Source organism: Urocampus carinirostris, chromosome 9 (genome assembly GCF_059441175.1).
Source record: "Urocampus carinirostris isolate Australia breed hairy pipefish chromosome 9, RoL_Ucar_1.0, whole genome shotgun sequence".
Taxonomy (NCBI): domain Eukaryota; kingdom Metazoa; phylum Chordata; class Actinopteri; order Syngnathiformes; family Syngnathidae; genus Urocampus; species Urocampus carinirostris.
The window spans coordinates 34396659-34413948 of NC_142357.1; the positions used below are offsets into that span (position 1 = coordinate 34396659).

Sequence of the window (17290 nt, forward strand, 5' to 3'; positions counted from 1 at the left end):
ACTTTTTACTCACTGTGCCAGAAACGAATTTTAAATATTGAGAAAATAGAAATGTCATCCTGAAACATATGAATAAATGCAAAGTCCAAGTACACCAAAAGTTTTTTTCATTGTGTTTTTTGTGTTTAATTATATCTTTATAGGAGGAAATGTCTGTTTTCTCCATTCTCTAACATTTGTTTCTGGTACCGTGAGTAAACAGTGTGATTTATTACTTTAATACAAATGACATATAAAAAGGCATTCCATTTTATCTCATTATCACACTTTTTACTCACTGTGCCAGAAACGGATGTTAAATATTGAGAAAATAGAAATGACATCCTGAAAAATATGAATAAACGCAAAGTCCAAGTACACCAAAAGTTTTTTTCATTGTGTTTTTTGCGTTTGATTATATCTTTCAGGAGGAAATGTCCGTTTTCTCCATTCTCTAACATTTGTTTCTGGTAAAGTGAGTAAAGTGTGATAATCAGATAAAATTGAATGCCATTTCAAATTGTTTCTGTATCACTAATGGTCTAGTGGTAAATATATTCCAAGATCCAAGGACGGGAAGAGCGCATTTTTTGTCAGGCCTGGTGACTCTATTTTTGCCTTTAGTGTATTAACACCTAAAGTGGACTGTACCCATGCGGCTGCGATCCATTATCCCATATTACTGCCAGCAGGTAACGGCAGAAGGCACTTTTGTCGGGCGCTGGGCTTTTCTGGCCATCCTAAAATGAACCATTTTCCCGACTCGACAATTATTGAGAGGAGGGCCCGGCAGAGTTATTTTTTCCAGTTCGTGCTGCTGAAGCGTGCCATTCTGGCATGCAAAAAGTGAACTGCACTCTTTTGGCTGTGATCCATTATCTCCAGTCAACATTTGTCGAAAATGGGCAACTAAACAGCAAATACATGACATGTGCAGCAGCTCTTTTTACCAGTTCTTACCGCCTAAAATGAACAGCACCTGTATGGCTGTGTTCCATTATTAAAATATTTTCGCATAACATTGGGGTTCTTTGTTCCCATTAACGACAATAAACGAGGGATTACAGCTATTCCTTTTTTTTCTTTAATGAAATACACAAAACATGCAGGTTTAAAAATAAAAAAATTAACCATTATCCCCAGTCGAATTGTTGAGAGCGGGGGATATTTTTTTCGATTCGTACGGTTGACACATGCTGCTGTGACCTGAAAAAAATGAATTGCAATATTTTGGCTGTGATCCATTATTCCCCGTCAACATTTGTTGAGAATGGGGAACGAAACAGTAAATAAATGTCATGTGCAGCTCCTCTTTTTTTTTCTCCAGCTCTTACTGCCTAAAATGCACCTTGTGGCTGTGTTCCATTATCCAAATGTTTTCACATAACATGGGGATTCTTTGTCCCCATTAACGGCAAAAACGAGGGATTACAGTTATTCTCTTTTTTCCCCTCAATGAAAACACAAAATATGCAGGTTTGAAAATAAAAAGTGAACCATTATCCCCAGAGCGCATTATTTTTTTTCGATGCTGACGCATGCTGTTGCGACCGGCAAAAAACGAATGGCACTGTTTTGGCTGCGATCAGTTATTCCCAGTCCACTATTGCTGACAGCGGGGGCTGACCCGGCAAATACGTGTCCTGCAAGGTGGCTCTTTTTTTCCATTATTGCCACTATAAATGAAAAGCACCCGTGTGGCCGTGATCCATTATCCACAGATTTTCACATATCACAGGGGGGGTTCTGGTCCCCAGTAATAATAAACGAGGGGATTACAGTGATTGTATTTTTTATATGCATGTTAATTTTAATATTTATCCGCATTTCTTTATTTTAGCTTTGCAGTTGTGATTTTAAATATATCGCTGACATTTTAACTAATTAAGGAGTAAAGGGTGTAAAAATTGCCACGTTGGCTTCCGTTGACCTTACGCCTGCTAAGGCGCTTGTCACGTAAAGGTCACGGGAAACAGCGACAACAATGTTGCCCTCAAAGGTTTCCGAACAGCAAGAAACCACACGGCAATTTTAAGGGCTTGTGTGTAAAATGCAATTAAACAGCTTCTACTGATGAAAAGTCCTTTTCTGTGAAGCTTTTGATAGATACACATCCAATTACAGGCTTCGTTTTGTATATTCTCTGCTTTTCTCTATCCTAGCCTCCTGATTATACGGCAAAAGTATTAAAAATGCATGACACATGCAACAACAATGCAGAATTCCGAACAGATTTGAATAATAGTGATGCCTCTCCGGACCCATAAGGCCTCGCATCAATTATTCAGGTTGTTCCAGCCTCGCCAGTAGCGACTGGCTGGGAAAAAAAAACCCAACCTCGATAAAATCTACTTCATCTTGTTCAGGAGGCAGAATTCTCTGTCATTCAACGTCTGTAATGAGTGACGAGAATGGCAATGCGTTCCTGAGATAATCAATGATTTTTTTTGCTATCTCGGCAGCTAAAAGGCATCGAGGTGTAATTGACCTAGTGAGCAAGGTATAATAAAAACGCTATCTGAGACTGACAGGAATACAAAAGATAAAGTAAGGACAATCTGTCATGGGAGCTCCTTTTTTCCCATGTGGGGACCGTCTTCGGATAATAAACCTAACACCGTGACGGCACATCTACATTAAGATTTGCGAGCAGTAATAGCGCCAGGTAATGCATACAGTACTGTATTTTCTGGAATACAAGGCGCACTCAAACACCGCAAATTGGCCCAAAAATTTCAAGTCAGCTTATAACCAATATACCGAAGAAATGCATATAATATTAATATGTGTGAGTTACTACACAAGGTTTACGGTATACTTCAGTATTTGAGAACTGATTGATTAATCATTAATAATCACTGATTGAAATCGCAATACATTGGATGCAACAGGAATCCAACCCAGATTGTAGCAGTTAGAGTGAAAAGGGCATTAGAGCCTCATTGTTACGTTTTTTTTACCTGAAGTGCCAGAAACACTGATTTGCATAGTGCATTCTCATAAGTTTAACAGTCTCTCCACATCTTCAATTGAGCATTGAAGTTAGATACTATTTTATACACTGTTTCATTTTATGTAAAGTCATATATACTTGTTCCAAAATCTGACTTCAGTGTTTGAGGGCAAACTATGAGAGTTTTGTCGTGAACCCCACTTTGCCTTGGAATGTGCATTTTCTTCCTTTCTGTTTGTGCAGATAACAATGATTTAATCACCTCGCCTGGGGGTAAGGGCGATGACCTATCACCCTTCTCCCAATGCTTGAAATTGCATCAACACGGCGCGGAACAATCAGCCAGAGGCTTGATCATGGGGTGTAAACAGTCCATCCCATGTGGCATAAAAGGGGCATCCCGGACAAGCCCCCGTCGTCTCCTGCACACGATTGAAATTGGCACTGATTTCTTTAACTATGTGATTCGGCTAAATAAATTAATATATGGACTATATGCGGCGCTTGGGTCAATAATTTCCCTGACTTCAGAAATTGCTCCAACTGTAAGGAATTAGACATGACACGAGAAGTGTATTAGGAGTCAGATTGCAGTTTAGTAAATGTTAAAACCTTACAGCATCAATAACGTTTCAAAAGACAGAAACAGAAAACAGAGTCCTTCAACAAAATGCTATACAAGTTCATTATGTACGTACGTATACATATTAAACCGCAACGTTATTGACGCACAGGTGAAGAAGTTGAGGGACTGTATAATCTATCAGAATGCGGAACAGAATGCACTATGCAAGTGTTTCTGGTACTGTGAATAAAAATAGTGTAATCGTGAGATAAGCTCTAATACCTTTTCTTTGGAATTCCATACCACTGTTGGTGTAGTGGTAAAGTGACTATGCGATCCAGGTGCGATACCCGTTGCAAACAATATTTTGCGTTTTTAACCAGCGACACATTGGCCGAACAATCATAGCACCATTATATGCCGTACGTGCAGGGTTGGGTAGGGTTACTTTAACTGGATTACTTTCAATTACTTTTGGATTACTCCAATACCAAATATGCTAATAAAAGACAAAAGAAACTAAATATGAATAAAATTATGACTCACAACACGTGATAAGCTTTCTCTCCTGGCTTTGATCTCTTTGATCTCCGGCAAAACTAACATAAAATGCGACAGAAACGAAATGAAAATAAATCCTAACAGCTTGCCAACATAATTTTTGCCGTTCCATGTATTCCGTTACTCCCCTAGACTGCACAAAATTTAATAATTTCAGTCACATTTAGTTTCTTTTGTATTTTATTAGCATATTTGGTATTGGAGTAATCCAAAAGTAATTGAATGTAATCCAGTTAAAGTAAGCCTACCCAACCTTGCGTACGTGTAAAAAGAACCCAACGGTAATAAACCCAATAAACACAATAGCTCTTACTGTAGTCTCAGTTTCATATACCTTATAGTCTGGTGTGCCTTATGTATCAAACAAAATACAGCAAAAGACTAGATTTAGGGGGTGCGCTTCATAATCTTGTGTGCCTTTTGGTACAGAAAATACATTATACATTTGTGATCCTTAGGATGTATTTTCTCTGTATACCCTGCAGCAAAAAAACAAAAAAACAACGACGGCCTTGTATTCAGCATCTCCCTTGCACATGCGAACGTAACGCCCGTTGTTATTGTTTTCCCTAGCCACTCTCATCCATGTTGCCATGGCGACAGAAGTAGCAGTAAAACTACAAACGTCCTTTCGACGTCTGACGCTATGTCAAGGTGACCGTCCCCTCCGTTGTCACAGTAATGCACACAAGACGCATGGCGCCCTATTTTGGGTTCAATCACATGACGCAACAAGTGAAAAAGGAGATTTATTGTTATTATTTATATGCCAAGTGGACCTTGGGAACTTGTTGATCTTGTTGTTGTTGGGAGCTGTAATTCTTATTCTAGGCTTGAGCAGTAATTCTGATTTCAAGCTTTAGAATTGCCTTATCTCTTAGTTAAAGCTCAGTAAAGCAGATTTTAAGCTATAACTAAAAGAGTTCTAGAGTTAAAGCAATAACCTGAGGTGACCTGAGTTAAAGCTTTAGAACTGCTTTAACCCTTAGTTGAAGCTCAGTCAAAGCAGATTCAAAGCCAAATCTAAGACTGTTTTAGTAGCTTTATTGTTTGTTAATGTAAATTGCATTGTAGCCTGGTCATCCTGGAAGGGGATTACCTCATGTGCAGTCCCTTCTGTAAAGTATGCAACAAGGACAACACAAACATCTTCCATTTTCCTTTAGCTTCTTTGTTTTCTTTTATCCTCACTGTAAAATGTGAAACTGGAGTGCCACATCCAATTTTGTTGTCACAATACGTTCAACCCATTTTGTAACAATGACAATAAAGGTATATTCTATTCTATTCTATTCTCAAGGTTTCTTTATTTTCCTCATGTTGAGGTTTTTTAGTTTTTCCTTGCCCTCATGTAGGTTTGAGATCAGGGGATGGTGTCATAATAGTGGTTTGCAATAATCTGTGCAGCCCTTTGAGACTCATTGTGATTATGGGCGTCACAAATAAACATGACTTGACGTGCTTTAAAGCTTTCATTTGAGTTAACTTGAGTTTAAGCCCTAAAAGTGCCTTAACTTTTAGTAAAAGCTCAGTCAAATCATACTTAAATCTAAAACTAAAGCAGTTCAAGTAGCCTTAAAGCTTTAACTTGAATTTACTAGAGTTAAAGCTTTAGCTGTAATTCTTATTTAAAGCTTTAGAAAAACCTTTGAAAAGTTTTAATTCAAAGTTCATGTTTGAATTTGAGTTGGCTTGACTTTAAGCTTTAGCTACAAGTCTGACTTAAATCTTTAAAGTGCCCTCAACTCTAAATTAAAGCTCAGTCAAAGTAGCCTTAGATTTTAACCCGAGTTAACTTAAGTAAAAGCTTTAGCTGTAATTGTGATTAAAGGTTTAAAAATGATTTACCTCCTATTTAAAGCTCTGTCGAAGCAAATTTAAAGTTAAGAATAAAACAAGTCTAGTAGCTTTAAAGCTTTAACTTGGTTAAGTTCAGTTAAAGCTTAAGCTTTGACTGTACTCTGCAAAAAAGAATGTGCATCAGGCATGAACTTTGATGACTAATGTTGTGGATTAACTGTAAGTCAGCCACGTTGGGTGTCACTTATTTTGGAAAGGATGTTGTTGGGCGTCGCCCCAAAATATACGCAGAGAGGAGATATGGCAAAGAGGGAACGCTCGCTATTGCATTCAATGTTCGAGCAATGTTCATCGTTTCTTTTTTCACGTCGGCATTTATAGTGTGTTCAAAACAAATTATTATTTCCGGCCCGGCTCGCTCAGCATAACAGCTTGTCACTTCCTGCAATAACATCCTGCCATGACTTTTGCCAGACGTCTATTGTCAACTCCAAGGCTGCTGACCTAAAATGAATCCACAAAAATAATAGTTTTGGCTAAATTATTTCTTTTTTTGGTCTCAAATGTTTATTAATTTATTTTTACTTAATAATCAAATACCTATGTGAAATACTACAAAGTGAACATCTGAATACTCCCTTTTTACCCAATAATAAATAAATAAACAAGTTCTTACCCCAATGGCAGAAAATCTTGCTTTTAATTGTATTTTGTGTTTTTCTCAGTACAAAATGTATATTTTTTAATTGGCTTTGTTGAATAAAATCTGCTTTGTATGACTCATAAGAGCCATACGATTGTACAAACTAAAAACAACTGGGTCTTTAAAAATGAGCTGCTTTAAATATTGTGACATCATCAAAATAATATTATGACAATAAAATAATATCACCATTGTCGTTTCCTGTATAGTGTTATTTTCTCTCGCCAGATTGCACATGCACGTTTTAAGCGAGCAAGGTCAATTGAGACAAAGTAGCACTTAAGCTAACAAAGTGTGAGCTGTAGAAAGTAACAGGTACAAGGATAAACGATGTACCAGAAAATAAACTGGACTCTCTTATGACAGGTTTGAAACACATAAATCCGATTCTGTCCGTCGCCAAAAGGGCGTGACTTGCGTGAAGCCAAACAAATCCCCCTGTGTGCCATCAGATAAGCACGCATGGGCAGAGATAGCAGCACCAAGCTGCAATTGTGTTTGTGAGTGTGTCTTTGTGAATTTCAACAAGCACCTTTTTGTGCTCGTGACAAAGGAATGGGTCACTGTCGGGCACCGAGCAAAGGGTCATGTATTATATCGGAAAGGAAAAAAATATTGTTATTATTTATAAGCTGGAAATTGGCTCCATGGGGGTTGATGTATTCTTTACGAGGGCAAGGGGAGCCCATTTTTTACTTCCACTGACTTTATCAGTGAAAAAATACTGTTTTAAAGTACCGTATTTTCTGGACTATAAGATGCAAGTGAAAAACCCAAAGAGGCCAGACATTTGAAAGTGCGCCTTATAATCCAGTGCGCCTAATAGACCAGAAAATACGTATTAGTTTGGTTTCGTTCGGTTATCCTTTAACCCAGTGGTTCCCAAAGTGGGCAGTACCGCCCCCCTGGGAGGGCGATGAGGAAGAAGAAGGCGGCAAGGGGGGCGATAGGGGGGCGGCAGTCCGAAGTTGAAGTCAGAAGTTTGAACGTAGTGTGGTTATGAAACCGCAAAGCACTGCATTTCTTTCAAGGTTTTGTAGTGAGTGATGGACACAATTGTTACTGTTTGAGTTTTAAAAGCGCCGACCAATCAGAGGCAAGTTTTAATAATAGCACAAGCCAATAAACTCGACTAAAAGTTTGCTAGCATCACGCCCACCGTGTGAGCTGTTTGAGTGTTGGGAGGGTGGTTGGGGGGGCGCTAGTAATACACTGGGGAGCCAAGGAGGCGCGAGCCGGCAAAAGTTTGGGAACCATTGCTTTAACCCCTGCAGTCGAAGAAGCACCATTTCCTGTGGTGTGTCTTGGGCGAGTAAGCCTGGTGGCACCCATCGCTCTTCCAGACCAACAAATGTTTCCAATTGGTCATTCACCAGGTACCTTTCACTTGTTAGGCTAACCGTGTGCTAACCACTGCACTACTGAAACACTACTAGAAAATACAGTGAAAACATTAGAAATACACAGTTACAATTAAATACGGTATCTGGTAACTGTTCTGCCTTTGAGAAACTCAGAGTGTTCTTTAAGTGCTCTCTTGTGGTGAATTGTTTGTTGCTAAAAGAAAACAAAAGAGAGTGCAGTATTTAGCAGAAGCTCAGACGCCAACTTTCAAAACCTCAATGGAAATCCTTTTTTGTTGTTGCTTTGGTCAATAATTGTCTGAAAGTATGAACTGTATTGTGATTACTTGAATGATGATTTTTCTTTATGATAACATTTTGTACAAAATTATAGTGGAAAAGAATGAGAACCTTTTTTGAACTTTAAAGGACAGCATCACAATGGAACGGGGGTTTTATATAAGAGTCCAAGGGAAGCTTGTTTAAAGGAAGTTGGATTGATCAGTCTTTAACAAATTTGATGTTTTTGCTACAAATATCCAGAATTGATAAAATAATTAGATGGAACAAAGGTGTCATGATTGCTGATTCAGGGCACCTGCGAATGCCCCATTGGGACCAACAGCCCTGATTGGTTCCCTGACTCGTTTTAAACTCCCGGCTTCCAAGAGGAAGCTGTCAGAACGCCCTGCGAACCTACGCTTTTACTAGGGCAAGCTCCGTACCTTCCGACAATCTCCTGCCCTGTTTTCTCCTGCCTGTTACCTGTTGCCGACCTGTTTCTAGACCCGTTTCTGCCCTGCTCTTCCGTCCCGGCCATCGATCTGTTTTGCCCTGTTTCCTGCCTGATACTTGTTGCCGACCTTTTTTCTGGACTCGTTACTGCCCTTGCTCCCCCGTTCCGGGTATCGGCCAGCTTTCCTGCTGCCCACGACTATCCTCGCTCGACACGGAAGTGCCACTTCTGCGTTCCTGCCATCAGCTACCTGTGTCCGACGATCATCGGATAAAACTGAGTAAAACGAACGCTATTGGGTCCTGTCTCTATTTCTGGCCTGTAACAAAAGGAGTATATAACTGGGTGTTTGATAAAGATCAGGGCTCTTCCTGGCCAGATTCTCCAAAGACCACAGTTTGACTCGAGAATCTCTCTTTCACCAGCATTTACTATAAATTATTCTAAAATAATATGTACTGTTGTTTGAATTGTAGTAGAATTATACCGCATACAGTAACTGTTCTGCCTTTGAGAAATGTAAAAGCAGGGGTCTCCAATCTTTCTCAAGTTGAGAACAATTTGTTACTAATTAGCGCAATGGGAACACAGTTTGATATGCATTTCCAAAATTACAATTTATGTTATTACTATGTTGACCAGCTCGGTGGCCTTGGGGGTAGGGCGCCTGCCCCGAGACTGGGAGGTCGCTGGTTCAAACCTCGGCCGAGTCATACCTAAGACTTACAACATTGGTACTCATTGCCTCCCTGCTTGGCGCTCAGCATTAGGGGTTGGAATTGGGGGGGTTTGGTCACTCAATGACTCCCACATCAGTTGGGTTGAGCGAGGGGGCTGGGAACCCCCTCCTCTGTATCAATCTCCCAGAAAGAGTCAGAATAATGAACGTGTTCCTGACTCCTCCCACTAGGGGGATATGGCTCCGGTATATATAACTATATTGTTACAAAGCTATTACCAGGATAATTGTTGGAAGTAGGGCTTAATTGACTTAAATGTACTAGAAAATGACAATGACCTAGCACTGGTTAGCTGTTCTCAGAGCCGGTCCGTGGGCTACTCAACTGTCCTTAGCATGCTACCTGGTGCCCGCAGGCAGAAACCAGATTTTATCATTTTAATTTAGGTTCTATTCTTGTCGTTTTCATTCCATGTGCCTTATAGTCCAGTGCGTCGTATATATAAAAATGTATCACTATTTTTTGGGGGGTGCGTCTTATAATCCAGTGTGCGTAAAATTCAGTAGTTTAACACACCTAGCAAGGGAGATACTTTTTTTTCCTTCTACCCGCCTCACAAATCTTGCTGAATTAGCCCATACACGGGGGATGCAATTAGGATAAGATCACCAAGCTCTCCGAAAATGAATTTATGAATATCACATAAATAACAAAAAAAACCCCATATTTACTCTTCAGTAGAGACGAAGCATATCCCAGATCTCCCTTAATTGGACACTTTATAGTATACATGAGGCGAAAAGAGAGAAAACCGGAGAAAAAGCCAGATAAAAGGGTTAGAGCAACAGGAAGTTGAGGAAAAAGACTCACAGCTCTCAAGCTGCATGGTGCACGTCTGAATGTCCATGGGGAAATTCTTCAAGTCCATGGGGCAGGACAGGATGAGAGTCAGCCTGAGATGAGGAAGCAGATTGAAAAGCAGGAGATAGAACGGCAACAGGGGACAGCGGAAAAGGACGGGGAGTGATAAGTCGGAGAGAAGTGGAATGATCAACTGGCGTTTGCTTGCAAAAACAGACCTTTTCATACCTGTCAACCTGCGCCAATCGCTCCCCTTATTAGTGATGGAAATTTCCAGTTGACAGTTGATCATTTACTCCATTAAGCATGTGTTAACAATGCCCAAATGAGTTTAAAGAGCATTTATCATTTGTTTCCCACTCCGCCTACAGGGTTGGGTAGGGTTATTTTAACTGGATTACTTTCAATTACTTTTGAATTACTCCAATACCAAATATGCTAATAAAAGACAAAAGAATCTTAATATGAATAAAATTATGACTCACAACACGTTGTAAGCTTTCTCTCCTGGCTTTGATCTCTTTGATCTCCGGCAAAACGAACATAAAATGCGACAGAAACAAAATGAAAATAAATCCAAACAGCTTGCCAACATAATTTTTGCCGTTCCATGTGTTTCGTTACTCCCCAAGCCTGCACAAAATTTAGTCATTTTATTCGTATTTAGTTTATTTTGTCTTTTATTAGCATATTTGGTATTGGAGTAATCCAAAAGTAATTGAATGTAATCCAGTTAAAGTAACCCTACCCAACCCTGTGTGCCTATATCTTACCTTTCAGTGACTTGCAAAACATTAGGAAGTAGGAAAGGGGGAGGCAGGGAGAGGTGTGAAGAGTGATTGCATGTTTGTTCCCATTTTTTTGTTAGTGTAGCCTGAAAATGGTAAAACTAAGAAAATGCCTGTTTTAAATACAGTCCAAACGCCAAGCCAAAATTCAAAAAGATAAGAAAATAAGACTTCATTAGTACAGGAGAAATTCGCTGAGTGACGCTAAAAATCAAGACATATAGCCAGCAGATGGCGGCAGAGAGAAGCAACATTAAGAGTTGCGGACAACGCCTTTAAACAAACACAACCCAGAACTTATCTTCCTTGAGAAATGACAGGTATTACAGTAGACGCACGGAATATGTACTGAGGCAGGGATCGCAAAGTGATTATGACGTATGGTGGGGAGGATGCGTAGGGATGTCATGGTTGCCATGGCACCCAATCGGCGGCGCCCGTGTGTCATAGTTGCCATGGTGCCCAATTGGCCCCGCCCATGTGGCGCCAGCAACGGCTTGTTGAGAGATTGGCTTTCTATATTAAGCTCGGCGCTCTCTTGCTTCCTTTGTCAGCCCGTCAAAAGAACTTCTGCCCCACAAGACGTGGGTTCTGACTCGGTCCCGTTTTCCTGTTGTTATTTCCAGTCCGGTATTGTTCCTGTTTATTTTCGTCCTGTTTAATTTCGGGTTCCAGTTTTGTTTCCGTCTGTTTTTGTCCTGTTGTTATTTTCTCAAGTTTTTGTTCCCGTCTAGTTTCTCCTGTTTATTTTCGATATCCTGGTTCGTTATCCATCTCGTCTGTCCCGTTCTGTCCAGTATCGACCCCATCCGTCCGGTATCAACTCGGGCAATTGGAATCAATCTCGTCGGTCTCTGGCTTCCTGTCTTTCCACAGCAGACCGGCTGCCTAATGTGCATGACTCGCCATTTCCCGTAAAATAAAGGCTTTTGTGAGAACGTCACGCGATTGGGTCCTGATCCTGTCCTGGTCCTTGACAGGAATAGAGTATACTAAAACCTACTCATGTGTACTGTACATGTATATAATTAAATAACATTCTAAATTAATGTGAATGTAAAGGAAACATTTAATCTTTTGGTGTGAAAATAGATATTTTTAATAATCACTAATCATAATTTTAATAAAATTTTGATAACACTAATCATAATTAATTGACCTGGTTTTCATGTTTTTGCTTTGCCATTCAGCATTACTGCCCGCCTGGGGAACCTTAGCTAATAAATACAGTAGGAAAAATACTGTGTTCTTCTTGCCAACTTGCTTAGTCTTTATGAAGCACATGAGACTCTGAACCGAATGAACAGAAAGGCATTGCGAAAGTTCTCGTAAATTCTGGACACGTTGTTACTTTTTTCCGACATTTTAAACACTGCATCTTTAAATACAGCGCGGCTCAATAATTTTTTTTCGTGGTAGTACCGATAAAAATGGAAAACTGCTCTTTTCCATAATGCATGCGCTCAGAATGCAAAACTCTGCAATGACGTCTGGAAAATTTAGGACGCCCTTCGAGAGAAATTAGTCCGTGTTTTTGCCAACATTATTTATATAATACACAACAGGAGCAAAACAGGAGGTTTGACCGGACTTTATTCAATAATTGCGACATACTTACAGTATTTAAACTTTTTCACCCACAAAAGTAACCAATTTATAAATCTGAACCAAACAGCAGTTGAATAAATCCTAAAAAATGCTACACTTCTCTTACCGTGTCAACGCCGTCAATGTCAGATCAGTTAAGTTTCCTATAGTCCTCGAGGAACGATAACAAATAAGGTACTTTACCGCGCCAACCACAAATGACAGCAACCAAAAAGACACAAGTGTTTCAATCTGGCACTATTCTCCACCATATCGTTGCCCTGACATTGGCGTTTGGAACTATACGGCTCACATTTTATACGACGCAGCCCTAATCCGCGGTTCCTTTCGGTGTAGAAGTTAATATGTGCTCGCCATCTGGAATGGTCACATGATCCATAAACACGAGAAGTAAACAAGTCAGAAAAAAACTAAAAACGATGAAGCTGAAAACAGCGTCAGATATGCGGGTGTACGGCACCGTTTGCAATGTGCAACCAAAGAATGTAAGAAAAGAACATGAATTAGTTTATTTTTATGGCTGCTTAAGCCTGCGGCTTAAAATCTGGTGCGGCTTTCAGAAAGACAAAATTCTGTTTCATTCTTAGATCTGAGTATGCGGCTTATAATCAGGTTCCCTTTGTAGTCTGGAATTTACTGCCGTTCATTTATTAGCATATCGCCATTTTCCTGATGCTTTGACGCAGGCCAATAGCAGACCAGCATTTCAGATAACGTCGACCAATCTCTGAACATCTCAGTAAAGTAACCCTACAATAACTCGAGCAAAGTTTGAATTTTTTAAGTTTTTCAGTACACAAAATATTTTGTTGATTTTGTTGAAAAAAAGCATCTTATTCCACACCGTAAACAATTTTCATTAGGTTGTTATCAATACCAATAAAGACAATTCTAATTCTAGAGTGAAAACATTGTAAGGCATATCCCGGGGGTACCGCAGTACTTTACGTTAAACTCGAAAAGTTTGCCTTCATAAAACCAATCCCGTCTACTTTGGACAACATCCTGACATCCTTCTCCCAAAAAGATTGTCTTATTCCATAAGAAGAATGGCACTAACAAGCTAGCACCTGACAGGTGAATGATCTGTTGGTTTGCAGGGCGCTTGTCTCCAAGCTATGCTAGCTAACAACAGCAAGATCCTCGTTGCCCAATTTGAGGAATAAATCTGTACATCTCATCTCATCTCATTAGCCATACCGCTTATCCTCATTAGGGTCGCGGGGGGGGCTGGAGCCCATCCCAGCCATCTCCGGGCAGTGGGCAGGGGACACCCTCAACTGGTTGCCAGCCAATCGCAGGGCACACGGGGACAGACAACTCACTCGCTCAGTCACACCTAGGGACAATTTGGACCGGCCAATTCACCTGAAATGCATGTTTTTGGAATGTGGGAGGAAACCGGAGTGCCCGGAGGAAACCCACGCAAGCACGGGGAGAACATACAAACTCCGCACAGGAAGTCTGGAGCTGGATTTGAACCCACGACAGGTTCCCCTGACATGAACTGTGCCGCACAAGCGCTAACCACTGCGCCGCCGTGCTGCCCATTAAATCTGTACACTTCTCGTCTAAAAATTCACGGTGAATTGTCTCAAACAAATAATTACATTGCATTCTCTGTAAATTTGGGGTCTCCGACGTGGTGCCCCCCCAATGACAGTTGAGGTGCTCGCAGACCTGTTCTGAAGATAGCTCACCAGTGCCTGGTCATTGTGATATTCTAGTAAAATGATTTTTAGTAGTTGACTGAGTCTATTTAACCCTATTTTTTAACGATTAACTTGGTAATAACATATCAATAATTAAGCAATAACATGATAAGTTGTTATTTTAGAAATTGGAGTTTAAAAAAAAATCCAGTTCATGGGCTTGATGGACAAAAAAGGTATTTAAGTATTGGTAATTATTTTAATGTTATTAATTAAGAGAACAGAATGAGAAGCTCTTCATATCATTTATGTTTTCACCTTTCAATTGATTGATTTTACAGGAAATATAACAAACTGAATTCCAAATTTAATGATTTTATAAAGCAAATAAGCATGAAAATGTGCGTTTTTTTAAACTAATTATCTGGCTACCTTTTTAGCTTTGTAGCTATCTATCTACTTACCTTTTTAGCTATTTAGCAAGCTATCTTGCTAGCTTTTTACTTTTTTTTGCATGCGATCTAGCAAAATTTTGGCCTCCTTTCTAGCTAACTATTAAGCTTTTTCTTAGATTTCTAACAGGCTATTTTGTTGGCCTTTTACTCTTTAAGCTAGCTTCCTTTTAGTTTTTTACCTGTTTAGCTTTCTGGCGTAAAATCAATATCTTTTTCAGCTATTTAGCAAACCATCTCGCTAAGCTGCTATTTTAGAAATGTATACCAAACTGGGTGCCGTTTGAGCTAATCAGTAACAAAAAGTAGCTCTTAGGTTGAAAAAAGTTAGAGGACCTTGCCCTAAATCTCTCTGGAACTCTATGTTTAATCATTAGAATGGGAGTTAATTTCATGCAGTTTTCAGGGTTTATTCAAAAGGTTTTTTGTTTTTTAAAAGAGTAGCAAAAAAAAATCTTTAAATTAAAAAGAAAAACCCTACAAATAAATGAAAGCTAAAAACTGATTGAATACTGCCCCCCAACAATTTTTTCATTGGCAAACCATTTTGCTCATATTGAATGGAAAAATACAAGAAAATTAAGATTAAATGTTAGAAAACTGTTCCTAAAAATGATAAAACACCTTATATTAATCACAATGTTCTGCCAATACAAACAAGAATCGTGAGTGAAATAATAATAATGCAAAATAAAATAAACAAACATTAAAAAACTCTGATTGGCTCCCTGTCCCTATTTACACCCACTCCTGTCTGTCGCCTTTTGTCAGTCCGTCTGCGAACCTCAGTGAATAAAAGGCAAGCTTTTTTTCGACCCAGAGTCCCACCTGTCGTGTTTTTGCTCCCGTCTGTTTCCTGTTATGACCCGTTTTGCTCTCCTGTCCCGGCTATCGACACCTTGACACCGCCGTCGCTCGCTAGGGAAGATCCGCTTCCGTGTTCGGATCACAATCAGAGTACGAGAGCGACTTGTTTCCCTCGCCTAGCGAACTCCGGATCATGGGCTTAACCCTTCCTCTTTCCTTTAATAAAACTTGTGAGAAACGTAACGCAATTGGGTCCTGTTTCCGTTCTGGTCCTGACAAACTGTGCATTTAGAGCACCAGCAAAATGATCTTTCCTGCAACAATTGGCTTGTTTACTTCTCCTTAATGCAGCCCAAAAACTAAAAAAGCCACATATGGGCCGCTTATTGGACTGTGCGCCTCGGCTTATTTGTTGTGGCATCAATACAACGGCAATGCTGGGAGAAGAGGGAGCAATTTGGGAGCGTGCCCACAGCAATGTAATTACCTGCCAAGGTGCAATGGCCAGAAGCCACGCTATTGCTGAAAGGCTCTGGGGCCACCGTTTGACAGAATGTCTCGGGTTCAACTACAAAAGATTTCACCTCTTCTACTTGAAATCTACTTCGAGCGGGCAAATTCCTTGCTGCAAAATTCAAAATCCAACCATTTGCTAGACGACACATCCCCATTATGATCACAGTGAGCTGGAATCTTTCCCAGAGGTAGCAAATGCAGATGGTTAATGGCGGGGATACAACTCATACACAAACACTCTAAATCAGGGGTAGGGAACCTATGGCTCGGGAGCCATATATGGCTCTTTTCATGAGCAAGTATGGCTCCGAAATAAAATGTAACTACAGTGGGACCTCGCCACTTCGCGCTTCCACGTTCGCGGATTCAGAGCTTCGTGGGTCTAAAAAAATAATAATAATAATAAAATAATAAAATAAATAAATAAAAATAAAATAAAAAATATATATATATATATATATATATATATATATATATATATATATATTTTTTTTTTTTTTAAGCATTTTTGAAGGGGTGTCGCTACTCCGCAGATTTTAACTTTTCTCGGGTGGTTTTGGTCCCCATTAACCGGGCCTAAAAATAATAATAATAAAATAAAATAATTAAAAAAAGTAAAATTGTTTTTTTTAAGCATTTTTGAAGGGGCGTCGCTATTTCGCGGATTTTCACTTTTCGCGGGTGGTTTTGCTCCACATTAACCGCAATAACCGAGGGATTACTGTATTGCACATCTCTCTGTGGCGTTCCAAAGTCAAGTGATTTCATCCCGGTTTTGGTCCATATAAGCCGAAGCAACTTCATGCAAAAGTTCGATAGGAAACCATTTAAACTGCTAAATAAAAACGCTAGCAAACGACTTTGATTGGGTGAGCAGTACAGGTGGGCGGATCCCTGCACAGAGCGCAAGGCACTTCTCTCTCTATCTCGCTCAGTGCAGTCTACACCGAAAGGGAATATGACGATATGCTTATCGTTTGCAGTAATTTGTGACATTTTTACAAAATAACTTTGCATGCACATTGTTTTGAAACCGTTATTAAGGACAAATTTCATGGAAAAAAATTGCCTCAACACTTTTAACTGAAGGTGGAAGACAAATTGTAAATATTTACATTGATTTGGGACACAGGATTTGGCATTATTATCATTTCATACATCACTGTTCTCGTTTGCCCGCGTCCCTGCGTCCTAGACGCATCATTTTTGCTGGGGACGCATAGTCTCAAATCAACGTGCGTCCCCAGGACGCAACTTTTTTGACACAAAATTGGCATTATTACCCG

The 17290-nt window shown here is 39.8% G+C and overlaps 1 protein-coding gene across 2 annotated transcripts in view; it reads right to left on the reverse strand.

The window, feature by feature from the left end:
* Positions 1–17290, reverse strand: part of glra4a (glycine receptor, alpha 4a) — a 91033-nt gene that overhangs the window by 18565 nt on the left and 55178 nt on the right. For both annotated transcript variants that reach the window (XM_088343572.1, XM_088343573.1), the window contains exon 5: positions 10191–10273. In XM_088343572.1, the coding sequence (XP_088199698.1) occupies positions 10191–10273 (83 nt within the window). The remainder of the gene's footprint in view (positions 1–10190; positions 10274–17290) is intronic.